Below are 27108 nucleotides of genomic sequence, written 5' to 3'. Positions count from 1 at the left end.
AACTTCCCTCTTATTACACTCTTTTTTTATAAGAACCAGTAAATTTTTGCTGAGGCTCGGCTGTTCTTAATTTTTTGGCACTTTGAGCCTTGAATTGTTCTTATTTTGTTCTTATTTTTCCAAGGTAAGAAACAAGTTTTGGCTATTTACTTTACTATTTAGAGGATTTTAGAAACCAGGGCAACCAGGGATTCTTTTTGCTATAACTCTCTAACTTCAGCCTCTCCACTGTTCTTAAATTGTTCTTATATAAAAAAAGTGTATTTCCTCTCTTCTCAACATTTTTCCTTTTATGCTCGCATGCTGCATATTAAGAAAAAATTCGACTCTTTATTTACACATCAAAACAAAGGCTTTTCATGTTCCCCATTGTTTGATGAATAATTTTGTCTGCAAAAAGAAGTAAATTTTTCAAGACAATACAACCCACCAGCCAAACAATGAACAATAGAAAGGAAAAGCACTGTGACGGACATAAAATCTCTCATTTATGGTACCATAGAACACTGGAGTAAAGGATATTATTTTATACTCTCCTACACATTTGTAAAAATATTTGGGGTTTAAGCACTAAGTTGTTTTGGCCTTGATGGGCCGTGAACTGTAAACAAACCAATAAGTAACCATAGTAACTTCAATCTTTTAAGCCTGTAGGGGTCTGGAGACAAAGCTGTCCTTGGCACTGATGGGCTACGTGAGAAAAGTGATTTTAAAAATAAAAAAACAAAATGCTTTTTAAAATGATATCGAAAAGTAAATGAGAATTAAAACTAAATTTAAATCATTTGTGTGGCCTTGCTGGGTCGTATTTAGCTGGGAGACCCGGCTACAATGTCCGTGTGGTTTTGAGGTATAGCATTTAGTTCGAGCAGAAAATATCAGAGTTTTGACATAGTAGCCGGGAATTATTGAAGATGTAAGAATCAGCGCAAAATTTGATTGGCTAATATTTTATTGTTATGATTTGATAAACAAAAGTATGACGTCAAACAGCTCTATTGTTTCAAGAAGTGGCGCGAGCTTTTAAATTGTTTTGAAAAGATAACGGTTTTTTCTTTTGTGATTTGAAGTGATTTGAATTGAGTCAATAATTCCATACTCTGTATTTCAGTGAAGTTGTTGGGATTTTGACAGGATAGAAATATTTTTGTAACAGAGTATGGTCTCCAGACTAGGTCGTATTTTAAGTTGTTTTTAAAGTCATTTTGAAAACGAAATTACTTTTAAATTGATTTTGAAATGAAAGTTAATTTAAATTGTAAAATGAAAGTTATTTTCATTTATAAAAAAAATATTTTTCTGAGTTTTTCAATAAAAAATTACTTGGCACTTATGGGCCACCATAGAGAAGGCCCCTTATTTTGCTTTAAATACATGTTTTTTTTATAAGCATACAAAAATCCGAAAACAGGCTCAAAGATGCTTAAGTCGAAAGCTTAATAAGGCTGAAAAATGCTTGAGGGGATGATTAAATCTAAAGCATAAATTTAGGGAAATACTGAAAATTCCAGCCAAAAAAAGCCAAAATCAGGAAAAAAACATTTTTCGTAGGCTGAAGTAATGCTTGCTATATGCTTAGTTTTCCCCATATCTGAGCCTATGCTTATAAGTGCAATACTTATAAAAAAACATGTAGCCTATATTTACCTTATTTTGGCGTTTTCAGAAGTAAAATTTAAAATTGATTGCTATCGGCGTAAAGTTTGGCCTAATCCTTAAAGGATATCCCCTTGCTTGTAGTGGGTGGGTTTCATCAAAAACCTTTTAACGATTCTCCTAAAGTTTTAGATTGAGTTAAAGGTTTCCGGTATTTTGCAACTGGAAACTGGTGTTGATCCCTTATTTGACGAGAAAAAAATTATTGAAATAAGGGCTTTTCCAGAAATAGTCCGTGCCCCCTGTTGAGGATATCGGATATCCAGTACCCTGAGTATCAGAGGTTAAGTTTTCAAAGAAAATAGTAACCTCTGAAGACAAATAATAGAAATTTTATCGCGCATGTGTCAATCTAATCACTGTAGAAAAAATCAAAGATGAAGAGCAAATATTACCATATTAATGGTCGTGTTCACACTGCAGACCTTCCTTAATTAAAATGTAGTTAGGAGAAGCCTTTGTTGACTACAATACAGAACGTGCATTTAACAAAGAGTCGAACGCGTAGTATTGTTACTTTTAATCGATCTTCCTTAATTAAAAGTCGTAAGCTCTATTGTCTTAAGTCCACTCTTAAAGGTAGGGTAGAACAACAAAAAACTTTATTAAGGAAGGTACATTAACATAAACAAAAGGAGCGTTTCGTGCAATAAAGTATAATACACGGGTTTCGAATTAAATCTGGCGCGAGAGAAAAAATCAAGTAAATAAAAGGAGCGATAAGGGGAAATGCCTTATAAAAGGTTGATAGATTTCCTTTCTTCTCTTTTGAAAGCCAGGTGTTCATTCAAAAGATGTTTTTCTATTTTAAATTCAATAAAAGAAATATGATTAAACGATTGACTTTTTATTTTAATGTTTTTTGTTTTCATAATGACCCATAAAGTCTGTCAAAACGGAAAAATGAGCTAAAATTGCTTGATACACGGCCAATTTTCGTTCTGTTTACTTGATATTTTTCGTGCAAATTTACATGGGATCAAAGCTAAAGCTAAGCAAAAATTTAATTCGAAACCCGTGTATTCAGCAAAATAGAAAAGATAAAAAAAGAGAGAAAAAATGTAAAAATTGAATCATATGAATCAGTGTTGTTGATGCGTGAGGACGATTAATCTCAAAAACTGGAGTACAATCTCTATTAATCAATACGTTTACGAATTTCGAATGGCGTATGGGTATCAATGCGATCCAATGAACTTTAACCAATATGTGGCTTACATGAGATTATCAATTAAAAACGACCAATCAGAAGGCTTAAGCAAAATCAATTATCTGTTACCAAAAGATTTCGTGAAGCTATAAAGAACTGTGATAAACCAGTGTATTCATTTATCGTAAATCTCTTTGTTTGTTGTTAATGGATTTAATTAAGGAAGGTCTGCAGTGCGAACACAACCAATGTCTAGCAGACTGTATCAGTATGCAGTTTACTATTTACGAATTCCCCAGAAACCTCAAGTGTAGTTGAAATGAGTTTATTTCGAAAGAAATCTTTTACATGATCCCCAAATGTATAACAGTAATTACTAAACTTTTAATTATGGAAATGTCACTTTAATTGAATCGAAATAATAGACAGACTTTATGGTCGTGTTCAGACCTGAAAGTTTAAGTTTAAGGTTTAAGTAGTACCTTATTGATATGGGAATTCAATTATAATAACTTTTCTTTTGTCATCATCGATTAGCGATCTCGAGGAATCTCCTTTCCTAACTTGAAATCATGTCATCTTCTCTCTTGAGATACTTTGAAACAAAAAAGATTTCAGGGAATCTCTCTGCAAAACACTAATTCGTGTTCGTTGAAGCCATTACTGCTAGAGATGCTCCGAGCGTCTCTAAGTCATAAATTTCACGTTCTTTTTTCTTCATTTACAAAATGAGCATGCTTTTCACTTGCGAATTCTGATTTCGTCTATTCAGAAAACTGTAACGAAATCGTAAAAACTTTTTTTTTAAACCAGAGGGTGATTCCTTTTTAAACTTTGGTTTAACTAATGAGGAGCGTACCGTCAAATACAAAAGGAATATAAAAGAAACATGTAGACTTAATTGCTTTAAACCTTGGTCTGAACACGACCTATGTTATGATTCTCTATCACTGACTCTTTTTACGAAGCATTGATGACTTTTTGTAAGTTGTGTTTTCAACGACGGGAATAAAAATATCGACTATGGCGCTCATCCAAGATCTTGGATGGTCGTCATGGTTACTTTTGTCTTCGCTGATTGCGCGATGAATAGAATCTCGATTCGTCGGCACAGCGTAAATATATGATTTTGAGCTGTGCTTTTCACGGTAGATATCCAGTGGGTTAACGATTTTTTTTCAAAAGTGGATATCCAAGGGGGTTAAATATCTACAAGGGAGCGGATATCCAGGGGGTAAAGTGTCTTTTCAAGTAAAAAAATACGAGATTTTTGGAGTAAGCATCTTTATAGGAGAGGATAGGATATAAAGAGGGTTGGAGCCTATTTCTAAGAGTCCATATCTTTACTAATAAAGTAGGATATCCAGGGGGTTCGATACTTCGAAAAATCAATATGTTGAGCAGTGGGGGTAAATTCTTTCCTGGAAAAGCCCATTGGTAATATCACGATTGCAAGCTTTAAGCCGATGAATAGAAATATGATAGAATTAAAAAACTTACCTGTGTTCCCCTTTTGTCTATCATTCTCATAACTGTATTTGAAAGTCCAAGTGTATTTCCTATATCCATCATCCGCCTTCGAACGCCCTACAAAATAAAAAAACTGTGCAAGAATTGCTCTCTTTGGACCGTAGGTGGTTTACGCCCTTAAAGGAAGAAATTTTGGCGGGAATTTAATTTGGCGGATGGCCGATAAAGTTTTTTTCAAAGGGAATTTAATTTGGCGGATGGCTGAAAAAATTAAACTTGAAGGAAATTTAATTTGGCGGTTCCAGGATGTTTTTGGCCAAAATCGTTATAAAATATGCAAAAAACTGTTTTAAGGTCTGAAATAGCACCAATTTGCGGAACGCGCAAAATAATATTAATCTGGCGGTAATTTAATTTGGCAGATGGAGGAAAAAATAAATTCTAGCGGGAACTTATTCCTTTAACGACTGCTTCTTTTTATTTTTCCGTGCCTAAAATACCGCGGCTTTTTGAACTGACTGTTCTTAGAATACCGAGCCTTTCTTCGGAGGTGGTTGGTAAAATACCGCGACTTTTTTACAACCCGTGCCAAAAAGACTGAATGACGAATTAACTCGGCAAAAAGTACTTTAGGGGTTCACGACTACGAGACGAGATAACTCGTCAATAAAAAACATGGAATTTGGGAAAAATTCATCATTAAAAGGACTTTCTATTAATATTTTTTCATTTTCTGATTGTTTGTACTTTTTTTTTCCATATATGATATTAATTTTTTGTATCCGACTACAAAAAAGAAGTACACAACTAAAAAGTTATAAGAAAAAATTACATAGCCTAACCGTCAGAATATATAAATTGTTCTTTAGAGTTTACCACCTGTGTCTATAACTACTTTATTGGAACTAATTTTCGCGGGTTTTAATTTTAGCGTTTTTCGCAGTTTTTCGTCAAAATCGCAAAAATTTGATCCCGCGAAAAATTTTGAGAGTCGAAAACCGCGAAAATTAATTCCCACGAAATACAATTTTTTCCAATTTTATCGAAAAATTTGAAAAATCCCTAGGAAAATGAAAATTTGTCAAAAAAAAGGCAAAACCGCGAAAATTAAAACCCGCGAAATTTCCAGAATGGAAAAAACCGCGAAAATTAAAACCCGCGTGCGAAATGCTACTTTTCGGATATTTTTTTCGACCGCGAAAATTAGTTCCCGCGAAAATCAGTTCCAATACGGTATACGGCTCTATCTGCACCTAAAGCAATGGACTGCGAAACGCGAAAAGTTACCCAACATCATTATCTTCAGCAACAACGGAGTCAACGATGAACACAAGCTCGCAGACTTGCGATTCCCAATCCTTTGAGAGACTGGAATTCTAATTACTCTTCTTATTACTCTAACTAGGTTCCAAATAAATGTCCCTCCCGCTTGTTAATTTTTCGAAGATTTTCCAACGCCCCCGGACCTTATTAGGACTCCCCTCTCCCTTTATTAATTTTTAAGAATATATTCAGCTGTCAAAGAGAAGGCCCCTTATTTTGCTTTAAATACATGTTTTTTTTATAAGCATACAAAAATCCGAAAACAGGCTCAAAGATGCTTAGGTCGAAAGCTTAATAAGGCTGAAAAATGCTTGAGGGGATGATTAAATCTAAAGCATAAATTTAGGGAAATACTGAAAATTCCAGCCAAAAAAAGCCAAAATCAGGAAAAAACATTTTTCGTAGGCTGAAGTAATGCTTGCTATATGCTTAGTTTTCCCCATATCTGAGCCTAGATATGCTTATAAGTGCAATAGTTATAAAAAAACATGTAGCCTATATTTACCTTATTTTGGCGTTTTCAGAAGTAAAATTTAAAATTGATTGCGCTATCGGCGTAAAGTTTGCTATCGACTTTTTTACAACCCGTGCCAAAAAGACTGAATGGCGAATTAACTCGGCAAAAAGTACTTTAGGGGTTCACGACTGCAAGACGAGATAATTCGTCAATAAAAAACATGGAATTTGGGAAAAATTCATCATTAAAAGGACTTTCTATTAATATTTTTTCATTTTCTGATTGTTTGTACTTTTTTTTCCATATATGATATTAATTTTTTGTATCCGACTACAAAAAAGAAGTACACAACTAAAAAGTTATAAGAAAAAATTACATAGAGAAAATGGTCAGGAATTATAAAAAAGACTCAGCATGATTGAAATAAACAATAACTTTTTTTGCAATTTTTGAATTTTGTTTTGGAAGCCGGACTTATTATTTCACGAATTTTAATTATTCGGTATACTTGGAACATCATGCACATACGAGATATCTCGTCATCAGTATTTTTGGCACGGAGCGCAATGACGAGTTACCTCGGCATCAGTATTTTTGGCACGGAACACAATGACAATATATCTCGTCATTGGTCGTAAGAGGGTTAATTTTGCAGATTTTCTTTCCGCCAAAATTTCTTCCTTTAAAGAAAAAATATGTTCTTAATATCATTGATCGGAATAAGGCTGATACAGAAAATAATTTGCAGAATTTCTTGAAAAGCTCTAGTTGCGATTTTGTCAATGTTGTGATTGCTTGTGATTGTTATGATTAGTAACAATAATGGAGATAATGACAATGAAGGTGGTCCTGCAACACTATTGGTTCGACAAAACTTAAGTAACACATTTTTATAAACAATTTTTCACCTATGTATGTAAATATTATGTTTTTATAGGGCAGTTTTGCAAGCAAATACTTCATCGAAAGAAGAATATACATAAATGTGTATATCTACTAGGTAAGCGTGTTTCAAACACACTGTTGGCGACCGCTTCAAAAAAAAGGAGAGAGAACTTTCCGTTTATCTGGCACCCAGATGCAGAAATTTTCATCCTACACGCGAAAGCTCTGAAGGTCGGAAAAATTTTCAACATCTGAAAGGTTTAGATTGCGGAATTCTGCAGATTTTGCAGCGGGAGGTCTGGTAACCCAGTCCTCGTTTTCGGAGATTGGCGGGTCCAACCGAAATATTTTTAGGTTTACGCACAGTACAGTTGAACCAGACTATCCACCATCGGAATATCAGATAAACTTTCTGAAGTATTCATCAAAAAAGAATTTTCACTTTATCCACTTTCTCCTAACGGTTAATAAATCTTTATCATAAAGTAAAGATATACGATGCGGACCTTTGACTGCTACTTAGAACTGAGCTGATAACGTAGAAATTAAAAAAGTCGAGAAAAGTAAGACGAGAAGAAGTTTGTACTTACCATTACCACAACTACGTTGTCATTTTCTTAATTGAAAAATTTGAGTGTTTCAATCCCTGAGTATGTTTTCATTGCTATCAAAATCGTTGAAGTAAAGAAAAAAAATGTTTACCTCTGCGTTTTAAACACCTTTCTAAAAAAAATGTCTCACTTAAAGTAAATCAATTTTTTAACTACTCTAATCATAATAAGTTTTTTATAATCTGTGTGAAAAAATCTTTCCAACGGGGTATGACATGACATGTTTTAGAGGTGAAATTTTTTTCGTCTGCCCGGGAGCCATTCTGGTCTGTAAATTTCTTCTGTAGCTTATTTCACGGTACCAGCCCATTTTGAAATGCTTCCATTGTTATAGTTTTTAGGATCTGTATGAAAAAACTTTTCCAACGGTATATGATATGACATGTTTTGGAAAAATACAAAAATTACTTTCGGGCAGGCAAACTGGTCTGTAAATTATTTCCTTATCCTATAACTTGGACCCAGTCCGTTTTCAGTGATGTTTTTCTAATCAGTGTGAGAAAACCTTTCCAACGGTATATCATATGACATGTTTTAAAGATAAAAATATTTTTCTTGCCTGGGAGGCATTCTGGTCTGGTGTTCCGGAAGTGGGTCAAAGGCTTAAAAAGTTTCTTACCCCTAAGGCACCACTGTACCTAATTTCATGCTTTCTATCCAAAAATGCACAATTGCAAAGTTTTTTTGAATACTTTCCCTGGACTATTATATGTATACAGTGTTAAAAACCGCTCTCAAGCGGTCGAAAATCACATCATTAGAAACTGGACTTTCAAAGACACGGCTTCCAAAACGATGTGAAACTGTGTGGAAAACAAAGTTGTGAGAAAATGAGAATTTGCTAATGAAAAAAAACGATCTCTTCCGCGCTACTTTTTAATTGAAAATGAAAAAAAAGATGCTGTCAGTTTAAAAGTTTGGATTTCCGAAAGGGGAGAACACTTGACTTAAATCAACAATGTGATGTGGTCATGTCTTTAGATTGAAGTATATTTCCTTAATAAGTTCTACCAAAGAACCGTCAAAATCTAGCCTCAAGAAATCTTAACTGAACACTTGGAAAAATTTATGGAGCGAATAATCTATAAAGTTTTCAATTAAAATGTATTTATTACCATGTATGGTTTTGGTTTTGTGGAAATTACTGCTATTAAAAACACTTCACTGTCAATTTGCGTTTCAAAATATCGGGATTTATTCCGAATGTCGAAATCGGACGGAAAATCGGACTGAATTGCATTACACTTCACGACTATTGAGACAGTTTTATGCACATGAATGGAGTCGGTTGGGCTATGCTTTTCGACGGAAGTTCCGGAGCAACCTGACCATTCAAAATTATGCGTTTGACGTATGCGAAGACCCAATACAGCTGAACAACGTCGTTCAAACATTAATGCTTGATGACACATTTTTCTTTACCGAAAAGAAAAAAAATCACTCCAACTCAAAAATTGGCGCCATCTTTGTTTACATGCCAGAGGCAATGGTGATCCGTTTGAAATCGATGATTCATGGGATACCCATCTTACATCCTTACGATGACGGTGGTTTAGAAAGGGAACGAAGCTCTTACGTCACTGCTTTGTTAAAGTTAACTCAAACATTTAGTTGGGAAAAAATCCTGTTGCTTTCAATTGAAAATCAGATCGACCAACATACAATGTACACTAATTATTTCCACGATGCCATCGACGCTTTTAAAAAACACAAATACTGTTTGCATTTCAAGACAATCCGAGAATCGACAGTCATGGAAAATGACACAAACTTTAAGAGATCATGGTTTAACGAAAGCAAGGCGTTAATCATTTTGTTTGGTCAAGCAAAGTCGCAATCGAAATTTCTTCAAAACAATTTGAACTTTTGGAAAGAGATAAACACTCAGACAATCACCCACGACATTGGAAGCCGCAAAGCATTAACACAAGACCTTGTCAACATTCCACGTCTGATAGTTCTCTTTGATAACATTCGGATTTTGACTGTTATGAATTTGATAAACCAATATCAGAAAGATATTCAGTCGCTACCATTTACATTGAAACTGGGAGTGTGGAACAAAGTAATGTATTTCTACGCAGGTTATCTTGCTTATGTAAACAATGTTTACAGATGGACGGAACATTACGACAACTATTCGAAATTTTATGCTGCACGAAGCATAGCGACCGAAAGGTTTGGAATGAAAATTTCTTTCTTTCGGTATAACCGCCTCCTACATGTTCTTTATACATACAAGATCGTAAATAAACCGATGAAATTTTTCAAACTGACGGCGGCTCATTTCTACTCACGCCTTTACTATAACCTGGACCGCTTCTCCGAAACCTTCAAACGTTTAATCAACAGCAAACCTTACAAATGTCCATACATCAGGTGCCCGCCTGGTTTCTACAAGACCTACAAAAATATAACTGATGGGCATACATGGATATGTGAACCATGCCTTAAAAACCATATCAAACCATCTTATGGGAATCAAAGTTGTTTTCCGTGTACAGGCCAGTACAGTGTTGACAATGGCCACCGCACAGCGTGCATAGACCCATACCAAATTGAACCTTTAAAGATATTTAAGATGGAGACAATATTCGTATTTCTTTCAAGTATTCTTGGTATTGTTATGACTTTGGTAACCATCGGTGTTTTCATCGTCAGAAGGTCCACACCTATCGTTTCACTTTCTGATTTCAAACCGTCTCTTGTACATCAGATTTTACTTTGCGCTATTTTAACGACAGTCTTGGCAGCTCTATCCACACAACACACTACAAAGGCATATTGTACAGTAAAATTATACATCATCGCTCTCTTATATACGACAAATATAGGTATCGTTTTTATTAAGTCACAAAAAATTATTACAGCTTTCACGAGTAAAGTTCGGTTGACGGCAGGAGAAAAGGATCGGACAAAACGTCTGCAGTGTTTCATAGTTTTGATTTTCTTGGTATTTGTCATTGGGTTTGTGAGTATCGCAGTATACGACAAACCTCTGCAATTGATGGAGATCATTGATAAAGTACAAAAGACACGTCGAAAAGTTTGTAATACACATTTCCATCTGAATATTATGCTGGCCACGACAATATTCATTCAACTTCTGTGTTCAATCCAAGCCTTCAGAGGGAGAAATCTCCCTTCAATAATGAACGATGCGATCGTGTTAACTTACATGACTTACATATTAACGATTGTATTTAGTGTCAGTTTTGTTATTGTGTATTTTCAAGTGGAGGTGGAAAAAGAGATTTTTCAATATGGCGTTATTGCTTTGAACACTTTAATTATCAGTTTTCTGATGTACGGACAGAAGGCTGTCCGAATGGTTGTAAATCCGAATCAAAACACGAAAGAATTTTTCCGTGAACAGAGAATGATGGAAATGGAACAGCGAGCTGCCAAAAAGATACAGGTAAATAGATAGAGTTGATATTTTACTTGGATAGCCCATAATCTAGAACTTTTAGACAGTCTTTCGATTTTTTTCACGAGGTCCACGGTCAGCCAGCTCGGCTATCTATGAACTGAACGAAACATTGGAAGGAGCGGGGATTCGAGCCGCGAATCCTTGGTTTTGGACGCTGACGTCTTTGACCACTTGGCCATTGCTCCTCAAAGAAGGACCGAATCCTTCGGAAGGTATCTGATACCCCGAAGGTTCTGGATACGAGAACTTGAAGCGTACTTTTTATTTGACAGAGAATCAAAATGGTTTCTTGCAATTGAAAAATATGTTTACATTTTTCATTTCAATGCAAGAATGGAGTTGTGCAGCTATCCTTGAAGAATGATAGACATCACAATTCAAAAATCACCAAAAATTTAAACTATTAAAGAATTACATTGACAAATATTACAAGTTTTGAATATACTAACAAAAGAATTTTGTGCCTAAGAACCTAAACTTCTAGGCTTCTCAATTCATTTAATTTTCTAATTTTCAACTAACACTATCCTTACGTATATTTACTCAGTTTAGTAAAAAAACCGCGAAATTAAATTCCACGAAAATTTCTTCCCTTAAGGTAATAAAATAATTATATATTCTTAACCATGATGCATGAGAGAAATGCTTCATTAAGATAAAAAACCAAGCAGTAAAGTAACATTATCTACATTTTTACGACTTTTTCTTCAAATATTTAGTTTTAAAACTTAATTTGAGTTTTCTGGCCATATAATGGCAACAGGAAAGTCATGGTTTCAGCCCACTTTTCAGGTGCCCCCATTGAAGCATGGTACCCCCAACGAGTTAGGTCCCCTTGAGAAATTGCTTTGAGTTAGGTACCCCCATTCAGCCGATAATTTTTTTGAATTGACACTTTTTGTTCTATTGTATACCAGAAGATTGTAATCAGTTATGAGTGTGAGTGTTAAACGGTTAAACAGAGCCAAAAACACAACTAGCTATCATGTTTGCTTACTCTTATCCTGAGGTTTTAGCTTCTCTATGCTAGCACGAGAAGCGCACTCGCATGAGAAAAGCTTTGTTTTTATGCTATAAAGATAGCGGCTATAAATAAAAACAATCACATTTGAAAAATATAGCAAAAGATGACGTGATGGGAAACAAAAGAAACAAGAGAATCGGATGGGGAAACTGGGCGCTGGGGTAAAAAAACTGAATAATTTGAAAACAATTTGGAAAATATACACAGCCCCAAGAGCCTCCATCAAAACAGCTAGGTACCCCATTGAATAGGTAACCCCAAAGAATTGCAAAATATTAGCCCCCAACCCCTAACCTGACCTAGGTGCCCTTTAGATTTCTGGGGGGGCTGAAACCATGAAAGTGCTTGGAATTTTTACTGGCCTAGGGTCTAAAAACTTAAAAATCGAGCAAATACTCACTTTTAGTGACATTCTTTGGTTTTTCATTTGCTCGAGTGCTGACATTCCAGTGTGCAGCATTTGACCGATATTTCTGTCCGCTCCTTGTAAAGCATCGTGGTGTTGTAAAGCGTAATCGATGGAGATCTTTGTGTCATTCTCTGCCTGTTGGAAAATAGGGAACTTTTGTCTAGATTTTACGTTGATAGCCCAGGAATCAAGGATTTTTAGAAAGTCCTTCGATTGTTTTCATGGGGTCCAAGCCCAGCCGGGTCAGCTATCCCCGAGATGAACGAAACATTAGAGGGAGCGGGAATTCGAATCGCGAAGCCCTGGCTTGAAACATTGATGCTCTGGACTTTGCAATCGCTCCTTAATTAAGGTGGTTAAATAAGCTAGTAGATGAGCAGTAAGTAGCGTGGTGTCAGAGGTCTGGGGCAGTGCTGCTGCTGGGTTTGAGGCACACCGAAAGGAAAGAGACTATATCACTATTAAAGACGCAAATTTTGTTGAACAGTTCTCATAGAGGTGAAATTGACACGAAAAATTATGAATAAAAACTGCATTTTGGTATGTCGCGTTCCATTCTTACACCCCCGTTGCATAGTCCTGGTGGGACCCCCTCCCACTGGAAAATTTGGCAAAAACATCGTCCCAAGTGGAAAATTATACTTCAATTTTAGCTTCACTAAAAATCATCAAATAAACAAATCCAGTGCAAAATATTTTGTTTTTTTTTTTCATCCCCGATCTATAATTTCTGACTTGAAAACAATGGAATTAATATCACCAGCCGTAAAAACTTGGGAATATCAAGTTTTAGTCCGTTATCTTTACTTACACTGGCAAAAAAATCCTACCGGGCCTGTGAGAAAGGGTTGTATTTCCAATTCTAGAGAGTCTACATTTTATCTCAAAGATAAAGCATCCTCAGATAAACAAATGACATACATTAGTGCGAAAAGGCATAGACATCAATTCTTCTCGTCTTCTTTCTTCTGCTTCCTGTTGGAAAGATAATAAAAGAATTGTTTAAAATCAATGTTCGAAAAATTAGTCAAATTGCGAAACATTCTCATTCCTTGGGAACCTTACCGCTCATCGCTCTTCCAACAGAATAATGCCTAGACCACTGACCGTTATATATCCCTGGACCCAGCTGGACCAAGCTATATCCACCGTCTTTGATCGAAGAAGCTTTTTTAAAGTTGGTACCCGCAAAGAAGCCATTGTAGTGTTTCAAACTTTGCCAAACGACAAACGGCGCTACATCATTAGTGTAAAAGCAAAACTAGATCTAGCGCTCTCTCCGCGGGTACCAATTTCAAAAAAACTCCGATCATAATATTTTGCTTAACCGGCATTGAGTAACTTGGTCCAGGGATACGATTTTTAAAGAAATCCATAACAAAAATGCATGGTATGGAATTGGTCCTAAAACTAATAATCATCGCTCTCGTCATTAATGTTTCAGAAAAGTCCGATCGTAATGGCTATACTGGAAAACACAAAGTTTTCTGACCATTTCACTTTATGGTCTGGATATTTATCGACAGCCTAATCTGTTTTGCATCTTTGAAGATGAGACAATAACATTGCGCTTTTCTATCTTACCTGTTGTCGTTTCTTGTGAATATATCCTTTATAACTCGAGTCGATGTGTCGTATGTCGTATATGATCTGATCTACTTTCCTGAAAATATGAAAAATTATATAGAGGAAAGGTTGTCAAAAGAGCTGTTCAATAACAGGCCAAATTATCACTAATCAATACCCGTTCTTTATTTGACTTTAGAAGAATTTTGAAAAAAGCCTATTCAACTGTACCCGTGCGTACAAGAAATCAAGCACAACGGAGTCTCCATAACTCGAACACACAAGGGAAAAACAAATTTGTTCGAGTTGAGAAAATTTCGAGTTTAGTAAGAGATTCGAATTAAAAGGAGGCTCCACTGAAGTCTTTTCTCGAATCCAGTTCAACATTTTGAGCATAACACAAAATCATTATCATACAGTTTTGAAGCTTGTTTTCTTTGTGGTGGTTCTTTGAAAACATATTCTTCAAGTCGACTGCAATTCTTATAAACTTCTTGCACATTCTGTTGGATTGACATTTCCAAATCTGAAAACAAAGAAAGTGAATCTGGATTGAAGTTCCAGCGCTGATACATAAATAATATCATAAAATTCAGTTTTCTTTATTAAGACAGGAGCGATCGCACATATATCAACAGCATTCTTGTAACTATTGCCTGGTGATAAGAAGATAACTTTGTATGAATATTTGAAAGCTTTTGTTTCGTTTAACCCCCCCCCTCTTGGAAGAACTGAAATCAAAGAACCGCTATGGATAGCAAAATAAATTTTAAAATGAAATTGGACTTACTAGACAGAGCCTCTCCTGCAGGGGTTCGTCCAAGACTTGACATGTCATTTTGGAGTTGAAAAACCAATCTGAAAACACACAAAAACATAAAGTAACTTTAAGTAAAATTTACCCTACTCTCAGCCCAAATAATTCAATCCGATTATCAAATTATTAGAAAATTACAATGACTAGTTTGAAACTCAGGTCCCAGGTCAGAGGCACTCGTAACCTATGATTCATAACATGTTTCTTAAAATATTATATACAATTGAAATGTTTTATAAAATATGCTATTTATTTAGAAGATTTCAAGGACAAATCATCAACCCAAATATTGACAAAGGGACCCTGTGGCGAGGAAGTACTTAACAAATTGTCTGGTATGTTTGAAACATCTTTATGACGTAGAAGTTCAAACTAAATAAATAAAATAAATCTTTCATTACAAATCTAGTTTGAATATAGAATTGAATAGTTGAAGTTGACTCGTAAATTAAGGCTTCACTTAGTAGTGCAAAGACAGAGGCCCAACAAAAGGAAAAACAAAATGGCTGCCATGAATAAGAATGAATGAAAGCAAACACTGAAAAAGGCCACACCTACAAAAACAAAATGGCTGCCATGAAAGAAAAACAAGGAAAGCAAAACCTACCAGCTTCCCAGATATAAAATGCTGTGACTGGTAGCAATAAGTCAAGTGAATGTATGATTGATCCACAAGACCATGAAAAATATATTGAGTTGAGTTAGAGAGCTCCTTCTCTGTGGTGACTTGATGTTAACTGAAGAAAAGTGTGAGTGTGCACTATTTAAGGCCACATATTAAGGAGATAATAAAAACTAAGGAGATAAAATTACTAAGCATATATGATAAGATTATCTCTATAATAATAGAAAATGTAAACAAATGAACTGTTCTACAAATTGACATTAATTATGGAGATAATATGATATAGAAACAAAATTGTAATTTCTCATAATATTGAATAAAATTAGGGCCATGCCCGCTACAGACCCTTAAATTATAGAATAAAGAAACCATCACAAAATAGGTGTGTACACCAATTAAAAACAGAATGTTTTTTCATGCGCTCAATAAGATGCCGACGAAGCAAGTGGATATAGATTGACATGTTTTGAAGACATAAAGTGCTCCAAGTGAGCTGTTTTAGAGTTACGAAGATAGTGAAATTGTTTTTATGAAAAATACAAAGGCCGAAGCATAGGGTGCACCCCCCCCCCAGAATAGTGGGGGGGGGTTTGCTGTTTTGAGTCGGAAATTTCTAGGTGGGATTTGGAAATTTTCAGGTTCTAGGTGGGAGAAACAAGTTAAGGTGGGAGGTAATTTCTTTAGGTGGGAGTTTTGGTGTTTTGGTGAATGTGAAAGTTAATTTTTTCTTATCTCTGTTATATTTCATAAATAATTTTTTTACTGTTCTAAAGCTTTTCTCTTTTTTATTATTATACTGTAATTTATTCAGGGGGAGGGATCAGTACTAAAATCTCGGTCATAATATGAATCATACTAAAGTATTTTGGAGAATTTCTTGTATACCACCACCAGTGGTATTTTAGTACCCTTGCCAGTCCTTGCATTAAATATTTTAAAGACATTAATTAGGACACAAAGACGCTCAATTTTGGTATTTTCAAGACAAATTTTGTCTTCTCAGAACCATTTTCCTCGCGAGTGCTGATTTTATGCAAGATGATATCTATTTTCCTCAAAAATCTATTAAACAATGCTGCTTCTGAATTGAGCAAACATGAAAGATATTTGATTGAATGCAAACATAATTGAACTTGGGAAATTTTCTTATAATGAGAATATTTTTATTCTTCGAAAAATTGCAAAAATTCTGAAAAATTCATAAAAAGATTATCAAAATTACTAATTTTTTTAGTACCAATCTACTAAAAAAATTCTGAAATTTTAGTCTGGATACCACCCCATAGTTCGGAAGGGGGTCACTACCCCCCCCCCCCTACCCTAGAGCTACCCCCCCCTACCCTAGGTTCTTCCCCCTTTTAAAATTTGATGCTACCCCCCTCAAAATTTTAAAATCCTACAAAAGAAAATAGAACACACTGCATTGCGAAAAAAATAGAATCATTTTGAATCGAATGTTTCAAACATACTAAACAATTAATAAAGAAGACGTTGCATTGTAAATTAAAAATAAAACTTCTAATTTGGGAAAACACAAAAAAAAACATACATCTTACCCCCCTTTCTAGATGAACCCCCCCCCCTTTCTAAAAACTTCCCCCTTTCTAGAAAAAATTCTCTTACCCCCCCTTTCTGAGATTTTCTGAACATCGCTACCCCCCCCTTTATAAAGGGGGGGGGGGGTGCGAACTATGCACCCTTTTACTATTTTAGTACCCAATGGTACTAAAAGAATTTAAAGTGTTTTGGGTATACCACCACATCACTAAACATCATGATATCCTAGATTCTAGTATCCACCCCCTTTCAGAAAATATTTTCCAGAATGTTTTTTTTTATCCTTTCTTATTTTGAGAATCCAATTGTATTGTCGAAAACAAATCAAATACAACCATTGCAGTGTTTGGCAATATATAAGCATTAGCATGGCAATGTGTTTGTAATACGTTAGCATCTTCCTATCATGGACAAAAATTTTTGTTTAACTTCTTCGTATTAGTATAATTTTTCATGGGGATAGTAGTTTTAGCTGGGATCTGGGAGTCTGGATTGGAGGTGGGAAATTGAGGGTTAGGTGGGACCTGAATTTTTAGGTGGGACCTGGAACCCCCTTGCACACTATGCGAAGGGGATCAAAATATTCAAATATTTATGAAATATAGTCCTTTTGGTGATATTTTCATAAATTCTTATTGTCATACCCAAGGTGATGCAGGAGATATAATGGGATAAGATAAAGTGATTGTGAAACAGCTATTTTCCTGTCAGGGAGCTCTGTTTCAAAGGTGATACTAATATTTATATTTAACATTTTAGTTAATTCATATACAGTATATCACATTTGTAACATACATATAACATTGATAAGATAACTCTTATTACATGTGTGATAATGTTGTAATAATACAAGTATTACAGGGCCGTTGGCACCGGCAGTTGTGTTTGTCAACTTGACATCGCTTCTGGCACCTGGCAGTAGTTCTTTGTCAACCCGGCATTACTTCTGTCACCACGCAACAGGATATCCTTAGTAGCCGTCCCAGCTTTGCTTCGCCGCTGCACCACGAGGGATCCTGCCAAGGGACATTGTTCTTACCCCAAGCAATGTTGTCACTCATTGGGGTAGCCTTATAGTATGATGTAGCGATGATAGATTTGAATGATGTTGAAAATGTTACCGCATCCGGGGAAACTGATGCCCCACAACCGTCGGCAGTGGTGGAAAATATGCGAAGTCCGACTAACCGTTACGAAAAGTTATCACTTGGTGCATGGAATGTTCGAACTACCAATGACAGCAAAGATTCAGTCCGTCCAGAACGTGCAACAGCAATCATCTCACACGAACTACATAATGCTCGCATTGACATATGTGACTTCCCAAGCGATTTAAAGTACCTGAAAATCAGACCGGTCTTGGTCCGGTATTACGAGCGGTCTAGTAGCGGTCAAATCTTTGTTTTAGATCGGCCTCCAGACTTTCTAGAAATGTGATCTCTAACGGTCGTGGCCGCTTCTAGACGCTCGTGGCCGATCGTTAGACCAGTCGTGGCCGCTCACTAGACCGGTCCTGACCGCTCGTTGGACCGGTCCAGGCCGCTAGTTAGTGATTTTTAGTAACAATCACATCAAAAAAATGTTGTAAAAGGATGTCAACCGAGCGATCGGGACCGGTCCCCTAAACTCGTAGCGGCCTTTTGGTAAATTTTTACCGGTCATTTACCGGCCCTTAAAAGACCGTCTAAAGACCGGTCCCATTTTCAGGTACTTTAAATCGCTAGGGGAGTCACATATGTGCGCTCAGCGAAGTCAGACGAGAAGGTACCGGCAATTTAACTGAAAAAGAATACTCATTCTACTGGAGTGGTGGTGCTTCGAAAGAAGCTGGGGTTGGTTTCGCCATCTCAAACTCACTGTCCAATTTTCATCTTGACATCTCGAACATCTCTGATAGACTCATGACCCTCAGGATTCAACTGAAATCTGGAGATCATTTGAAACTTGTCAGCGTTTACGCACCTACAATGCAACGTTCTCAAGAAGAGAAGGAACTCTTTTACAGCCAACTGTTGAAAGCGATAAAAAGCAACAGTGATGACCATCTCATTATCCTCGGTGACTTTAATTCTCGTGTTGGTTCCGACTGGTTGTTATGGCCGAATGTACTTGGAAAGCATGGTGTAGGTCGGATGAATTCCAATGGTCTAATGCTTCTAGATTTTTGCACTGAGAATGATCTCTCTGTTATGGGGTCTATGTTTCAGATGAAGAACTCTCTCAAAACCACATGGAAACATCCCAGGTCAAAACACTGGCATCAACTTGATCATGTCCTTGCAAATCAACTTGCACGTCAATACATCGATGTAGTAAAGGTCAACCTCTCAGCTGACTGCTTCACGGACCACAGACTGCTCACTTGTAAATGTTCCTTTTCCCTAAAGCGCAAAAAGAAAAGTAAAAAACCACCTACCAGACCATCTATCAAAGTTACGCGTGAAATGATTGAACAACTGCATCAATACTTCGACCAACACCTGACTAACCTTCCTCAAGAAAGGGATGACCTCAAGGAGTGCCTCCAAAAAGCTGCCACCTTTGCATTTGGAAAGAAGCGAAAGCAACGGAATGACTGGTTCGATGAGAATGATGTCGAAATCTTTTCGCTCATCAAAGATCGTCACCAAAACAAGAAAGAAATTCAACAACGAGTTCGACAGATAAAAAACGCTTGGTTTATCAACAAAGCCAATCAGGCTGAGATTTTCTTTAATCAAAAAAACTTAAGAGAATTCTACGCGATACTTCGTGAAGTGTATGGTCCAAGATCAAAAAGTACTCACCAAGTTCGTTTGAAAAACGGTACGCTCTTAACCACCGACAAGGAGATCAATCACCGTTGGACTGAACACTTCTCGGATCTCTTGAATATCGAAACTGATGCAGACATAGACGTTCTAAATGAAATCGATCAAATGCCAATTGACGAATCACTCGATGAACCGTTCAAGGAGATAGAGTTTGATAAAGCGATTGAAAACATGAAGTCAGGAAAAAGTCCAGGACCAGACGGTATCCTACCAGAAACCATCAAGTATGGAGGCAATGCTTTGAAAAACTACCTTCTAACTTTCTTCAACCTATTCTGGATTACAGAACTTCTACCGTCAGACCTCGTTAACCCAAACATCACGATTCTGTTTAAGAAAGGAGATCGTAGTCAATGTGGGAATTATCGAGGGATCTCGCTTCTAAGTGTCGTCGGAAAGTTTCTTGCCGATATGATTTTGCAAAGACTGATTTCTCTTGCACGTAGAGTTTACCCTGATTCACAACAAGGCTATCGTGAAGGTCGTGGTACGATCGATGGAATTTTCACAGTGAGACAAATTATGGAGAAAAGTAGGGAACAACATCGAGATTTATACATTGCTTTTATAGACTTCACCAAGGCTTTTGACACGGTCAATCGTCAATTGCTTTTTTCAATCTTGGGAAAGATCGGTTGTCCACCTGGGTTGATAAAGCTCATCAAACTCCTATATACTGATGTCAAAGCTCGTTTAATCGTCGATGGTAAGTTATCGGAACTGTTTGAATACAACAGCGGTGTGAAACAGGGTTGCAAGCTTGCCCCAACCCTGTTTGGTATATATGCAGCAGTTCTTCTCCTTGTTGCTTTCAAAGATGTCAAACACCGACGTTCAATCCTGATAAGATTTCGCACCAATGGAAAATTCTTTGACTTGAGGCGTTTGAAGGCCAAAACCAAAGTAATGTATGAATTTATTCGTGAGGCTCAATATGCAGATGACATCGCAGTGCTAAGCGACTCGGCCGAAGGTCTACAAGAACTACTCGATGCTTACAATGCTGCATCAAAACGTTTTGGATTAAAGATCAATGCAGGCAAAACTGAAGTTCTATGTATGGGTCCAGAAGCAATCTTCTACGTCGATGAAGTCCCCTTACAAAATGTCGATCGTTTCAAGTACCTTGGCAGTTTTGTCACCAAAGATTGTAAACTTCAAGTCGAAATCACTTCACGCATCCAAGCAACATCCAGTGCTTTTGGTAGGCTTAGACACAGAGTCTTTGACAATCACAATTTGACAATCTCGACTAAAATCGCAGTGTATAAGCAATGCTTACTACCGATTCTTTTGTACGGGAGTGAGACTTGGACTCTTTACTCTTATGAAATTCGACAACTCCGTACCTTCCAACAACGTCACCTCCGTTCCATAATGAAAATCAAATGGGATGATTATGTAAGTAACGAACAGGTATTGATCAGAGCTCATGTTGAAGATATTGAAGTTTTACTGGCAAAAAGTCGTTTGAGATGGCTTGGTCACGTTGGGAGAATGCAAAATGTTAGAGCAGCAAAAATGATTTTGTTTGGAGAGCTTGAACATGGTTCACGTTCTATTGGACGACCAAAATTGAGATACAAAGACAACTGTAAACAACTCTTAAAGAAAATCGATTTACTCGATTGGACTGTTATTGCAATGGATCGCCCATTATGGCGGTCAAAGATTCAAGCTGTTTGTGAAAGTTTAAATGCTCTGAGATTGGAACGATATCAAAAGAAGAAAGACAGAAGAAAAAGATAGAATATCTATTTTTAATATTTATTTAAATCCATAATCATGTATTATTACTAATTTATGCTCGTTCACGAGTTAAGGCTTATTATTATTATTATTACAGGGCCGTATGATATTTTAGACGATAACAAATGTTTCTCAAACATTTTCTTTTGCATTGTACAGTAATAAAGCTGACCTGTGTAAATGACCTGTGACCTGAGTGACGTCTGCGTTTTGAACTGGCCAAAATTGCAATAATAAACCGATAATAAAGCTTACCCATTAATTTTCGATATATTTTTTATTTGTAAGTAATTTCTTCATGGAATAAGAAGATACTGTCAAATCTTTTAGGGTCATTTTTCAAAAAAAATTGCCAAAATCAAATTTGCATTTCCCATGTTTACCCTACGCAAAAAAGCTGAGTAACCCCAAAAAAGAAACAAAATTCTATCAAAAAAATACAGGTCAACCTAAATGTTTGAAGAGAAAAAATCACTGAATAGTAAAAATATTCAATAAAAACTACAGTAAAAGTTGTTGGTCTAATGTTGATATCCCTCTTCTAATCCCAACACCCTTCTTTAGAGATAGGAATAATAAAAAAGCTCGGAATCACTGATGACAAAGGATGTTTTCTTCTCTATTTGATCACTAAAGGTAAAGAAGTATATCATTTATATCACTAATTCTATCTGACCATCCTATTATTTCCAATTCTAAAGAAGGGTATCAAAATTAGATGAAGGACAGAGGAATGTGAACACTAGAACAACTTACGGTAGCTAAAATAAGTAAAATATTATGGTTCCTCTTATATATTTTAAAAACAGCTTACTTTTTTAATAGATGTTTTGGCAAACACGACAGTCTTTTGAATAACTAATTACTCCACATACATTACTTTCCCTCAGCCAATAAAACATGATAGATTATCTTGTATATGTCTAGGTAACTACTGTGTAGTTATTAGTTATTCAAAAGACCGTGGCGTTCGCCAAAACAACTATTAGCAGGACCCTCCCGGCACTCTGGAAACTTCCAGAGTTTTCCGGAGCAGCTAAAAAACACTATTTTTCTCTTCGGAAAGAGGGTCCTCTTTTAGCTGTAAGATACAAAAAATTTTTAAAAACATTTTTTTTGATAACTCCACCAAGTTTATCAATCATAATTTCTGTCATAACTTGTCATGATACTTTCACTGATAGTGCGCCCTTTTTAACTATTTTGTTTTCATTCAACATGACCGGACGCTGATTGGAGAATTAGAAAACACCCACCCCCTAATCGCTTATCGCCTGATGGGATTAACAAATTACAAGTGAGTAACTTGCCGCGCTAGTGATTGGATTTTTTCGATTTTTTTCGTATTTCAATTTAAAATCCTGTGAAATGGTGGCCGAATTGCCACCCCATGTTTTGTCAGATAGTCCCAAGTTAGACAGTATAGACTTAAACTCCTATATCAAGATTACGGGATTTCGAGTACGGGCCAATTTTACTTTCATTTTTTTGAGTGGTTTCATTTTTGATTTCAAGCCAACATCTTAGCAACGGGGTGCTCGCCCATAGTTTACAGGGGTTTGTGCAAAAAACTAAACATAGAAAATTTTCCAAATCCCCCATTTTGATTAATGCAATGAAAAATGAAACTTCTATGTTTCACTTTTTTGCACCTATTCTTCAAAATGAAAATATTTAAGATTTTAAGTTCTTCTTTTATTCAATGATTTTACGGCACTTTCATAGCTGTCAACTCTCCCGCATTGAGCGGGAGACTCCCGCATGTCAACGATTTCTCCCGGATGAAGAAAATTCTGCCAAATCTCCCGCATTTTTGGAATTTTCTCCCGCATCTCCCGCATTTCCAAAAATTTTCTGATTTTGGAAAAACCAAACGGCGAAATTTCTGGATTTTGAAAGATCGGAACGAAAAATTCCCCAATTTCCTGAAAAAAATTTCCAATAAAATCGGATTTTACGAGAAAATTTCCCCGATTTCCCGATTTTCCGATTTTGAAAAATCGGATCATCGGGGAAAATTTTTCCGACTTGGAGCTCTCCCGCATTTTTGTGAGGCGAAGTTGACAGCTATGCACTTTGTTGACAATCCAACTCTTGCATCAATTTCCCGCTTTCTTCAGTAAATTGAAGATGAGAAAAAACCTAAGCCACAGACAGATCACAGATTGAAACAAATATATGAAGGGTGGGATTTTACAGCAGGGGGTTTGTTTGAGGCCGGCGACCGGTGATTTTCGCCGACCTCAAAGCCCAATATGAGTTCAAAGTCGCCGGCCGTAAAGTCTTTTCTAGATATCCCTGATGTATGATTTTGTTTCTGAAAATTCATTTTTTGTGATCATATCTTCTTGTTAATGAAAGACTTCATTTATATCATTCTCTTGAGTGTTTCTGTAAAATCACAGGCTTCTTATATTTAAAAGAATCATGATTATAACAAACTTTGAAGTGCAGAAGCTTAAAACATCACTTGAAGTATATTGCTATCTTTTACAGTAGTGTAATATTTTTCTCATTCACTCTCTTTGTTTACTTTTAAACATGCCTAACGTCTGCTAGCATATTCATTTTATAAGCACTTAACTTGATAATAAGGGGTTTTTTTCAATGATGTACTTTTAATAAAAACTCAAACAAGATATGTTTTTATATATATAATGTGCTTATGAAAAAATAGTATAATCATAAGGTATAATTATTGGATTCTATTATTTCTTCAGTTTAGGTACATTTATTTATGTATATTTAGGTATATAATCTAATCACATATTAGGTGTATACTTTAATATTACACTTTTAAAAAAGTATTATTTTTTGTTTAGATTTTTCTATAGTTTTATAGCTAAAAAACGCTTTTTCAGTACTTAAAACCGCCTGATTTCAAAATTTTCTTCCCCTTTGGGCCCAACCATGGTGGGCCCGCAGGTGACTCTCACATAGCTGTATCACTAAAATAGTAGCCGACCTCAAACCTTCAGTCTCCTACCTTCCTAAAATTTACTGAAAACCCTGTTACAGACGTCTGTCTTGCAAGGCACTGAAAGGCCACGGGTGCCAAAAAGAAGGGCTGTTTGAAATGCGGCAACCTCATTGGTGGAAATTTGATAAACAGCTACAAAGGAGCGCTGGGAAGCAATCAGTAGAAGAGACCACTTTTGTTTTTGTTGCAGATTTCTATAAAAATTCTCTCAGGGATTACTTGTCAATGTACATGTACACATGTGTTGTGTCAACTTGTCAGCATTGTATTGTTTTAAAGGAAAATATAAAAGAGGTAAGACTAGCCTAGTTTCTAATCCTGAAATAAGAGTTTAAGTTTAGACTGCTACCGCCGCACCGGAGACCTCCCTTAAAGAAAGGGGGAACAAACTATGGGTTCTTTGTGGAAAACCACTAACACATGACCTGAAGAACCTGCTGGGAACGTACACTCAAAAACAACACCAAAGATTTGTGATTAAAAAAAAGTTGAAAAGTTTCTTGGAAAAAAAAAGTTGATTGAATTCTTACCGATTTGTCTGTTGTAAAAGGTTTTCCATTCTATTTACTGTAAAAATCGCCACCAGAAAAGAATTTATTAATACTGGATAGTGATATAAGTATTCTAATTGGTACCTAGATATTATCTGTATTCAATGAAAATTAAAGAAACGAATTGTATGTTCCACTACGTGGTTCCACTTTTTGCGAAGCGAATTTATGAGCGAAGCAGTTTTGCTATATTGTGCACGCGTACCTTTAACTTCTATCCCAAGCGAAAATTTGCCATAAAATTTGCTATATAAATCACATCTTCAAACCGATGATTTTATCAAAATGACCTTGAATGGTTTGGCTTGAAGCTACGAAAACTTTCTCGGTTTGGTAGCTAGGACTGCAAAAAATGCAGTTTTAAAATGGTGTACCCTAGCAGTGAACAGCAACAAAATTACCGGAAGCCGAAACACGGACTAATCTGAAGTTGATCAAATTGCCGCGCGGGCGGCACGCATCTAAGCAATCTAAGCAGTGGTTCTTCTGTTTTAAATGTTTATTTTGCTGTTAAATGCAAAAAAATTAGTTTGAACGGTGACAGAAAGGATCTTCATCATCCCTTGACTTTTAACAGCAAGTATCAAGTATCAAATAAAGTCAACCAATGAGGAGAGGTTTTTTGCAAGTCACGCGGGCGGGAGGAGTGCTCTTTTAGTGAACGAAACTTACCTTGCAAAACCAAGATGATATTCTATGATAAAGAAGTACGGAGGTAATCAAATTTGTCGAATTTGTCAAGAAATAAATCAAAACTGCCCAAGAACCAACAAGTCATCTTTGTACGTTTTTGTTTTTGTTTTATGTTTTGATGATTTCGAATAAAAATGTTCGATCGTTCGATTTTATTAAGGCACCATTTATACTAGAATAACTAGAAGGAAAAAAGGGTATGCGCAGGCGGCGCGCGGTGGGTGTTGTATCGCCGTGGATTATGTGGTGGGTTTGGGGCATTAAGGCTCTTACGACCCTCCTGCTTTATGAGAGGGATTTTTGCGAAGCGAATTTATGAGCGAAGCAGTTTTGCTATATTGTGCACGTACCTTTAACTTCTATCCCAAGCGAAAATTTGCCATAAAATTTGCTATATAAATCACATCTTCAAACCGATGATTTTATCAAAATGACCTTGAATGGTTTGGCTTAAAGCCACGAAAACTTTCTCGGTTTGGTAGCTAGGACTGCGAAAAATGCCGTTTTAAAATGGTGTACCCTAGCAGTGAACAGCAACAAAATTACCGGAAGCCGAAACACGGACTTAGAATCTGAAGTTGATCAAATTGCCGCGCGGGCGGCACGCATCTAAGCAATCTAAGCAGTGGTTCTTCGGTTTTAAATGTTTATTTTCCTGTTAAATGGAAAAAAAATAGCTTGATTTGAACGTTGACAGAAAGGATCTTCATCATCCCTTGACTTTTAACAGCAAGTATCAAGTATCAAATAAGGTCAATCAGTGAGAGGTTTTTGCAAGTCGCGCGGGCGGACGGGAGGAGTGCTCTTTTAGTGAACGAAACTTACCTTGCAAACCAAGTGGATATTCTATGATAAAAAAGTACGGAGATAATCAAATTTGTCGAATTTGTCAAGAAATAAATCATAACTGCCCAAGAACCAACAAGCCATCTTTGTATATTTTTGTTTTTGTTTCATTTTTATGTTTTGATGATTTCAACAGACGATTCGTAATTCGAATAAAAAAATATTCGATCGTTCGACGAATATCGTTCGATTTTATTAAGGCACCATTTACACTAAAATAACTAGAAGGAAAGAAAAAGAGCGATGCGCGGCGGCGAGCGGTGGCGGGTGTTGTGCCGTCGTGGATTATGCGGTGTGTTTGGGGCATTAAGGCTCTTACGACCCTGTCTCTATAGCGGCTTTATTAATTAGAGGGATTTTTAGAGTGTCTCTTATTTTGCTAGCAACTTGCGAATTGAGGTGGAGTCTGGATCGCTTCGCATCCCTTATACAATACGGCTAGTACTTTACTTGCTTGGCCATTGGCGCAGAATTCCACTTTCGATTTCGATTT

General features: G+C 36.2%; 1 protein-coding gene across 3 annotated transcripts in view; it reads right to left on the bottom strand.

Moving 5' to 3' along the window:
* LOC136804906 (Golgi SNAP receptor complex member 2-like) overlaps window positions 1-26423 on the bottom strand; it is a 30724-nt gene extending 4301 nt beyond the window's left edge. The window contains exons 1-8 of one of the 3 annotated variants that reach the window (XM_067061418.1): window positions 26072-26423; window positions 25056-25124; window positions 14775-14842; window positions 14402-14510; window positions 14003-14081; window positions 13340-13393; window positions 12410-12553; window positions 4307-4393 (exon numbers count right to left, since the gene is read on the bottom strand). In XM_067061418.1, the coding sequence (XP_066917519.1) occupies window positions 4307-4393; window positions 12410-12553; window positions 13340-13393; window positions 14003-14081; window positions 14402-14510; window positions 14775-14842; window positions 25056-25084 (570 nt within the window). In that variant the 5' untranslated portion in view covers window positions 25085-25124; window positions 26072-26423. Of the gene's footprint in view, window positions 1-4306; window positions 4394-12409; window positions 12554-13339; window positions 13394-14002; window positions 14082-14401; window positions 14511-14774; window positions 14843-15408; window positions 15570-25055; window positions 25125-25231; window positions 25362-26071 lie in introns of those variants that run through there. The other 2 variants (XM_067061417.1, XM_067061419.1) reach the window with 2 other exon arrangements.
* Window positions 26424-27108: the final 685 nt, after the last annotated feature.

Source organism: Clytia hemisphaerica, unplaced genomic scaffold, assembly GCF_902728285.1.
Source record: "Clytia hemisphaerica strain Z4C2 unplaced genomic scaffold, Clytia hemisphaerica genome assembly, whole genome shotgun sequence".
Lineage (NCBI taxonomy): Eukaryota > Metazoa > Cnidaria > Hydrozoa > Leptothecata > Clytiidae > Clytia > Clytia hemisphaerica.
Note: the sequence above shows the minus strand (reverse complement) of the source record. Positions and strands in the feature narration are given on the sequence as shown.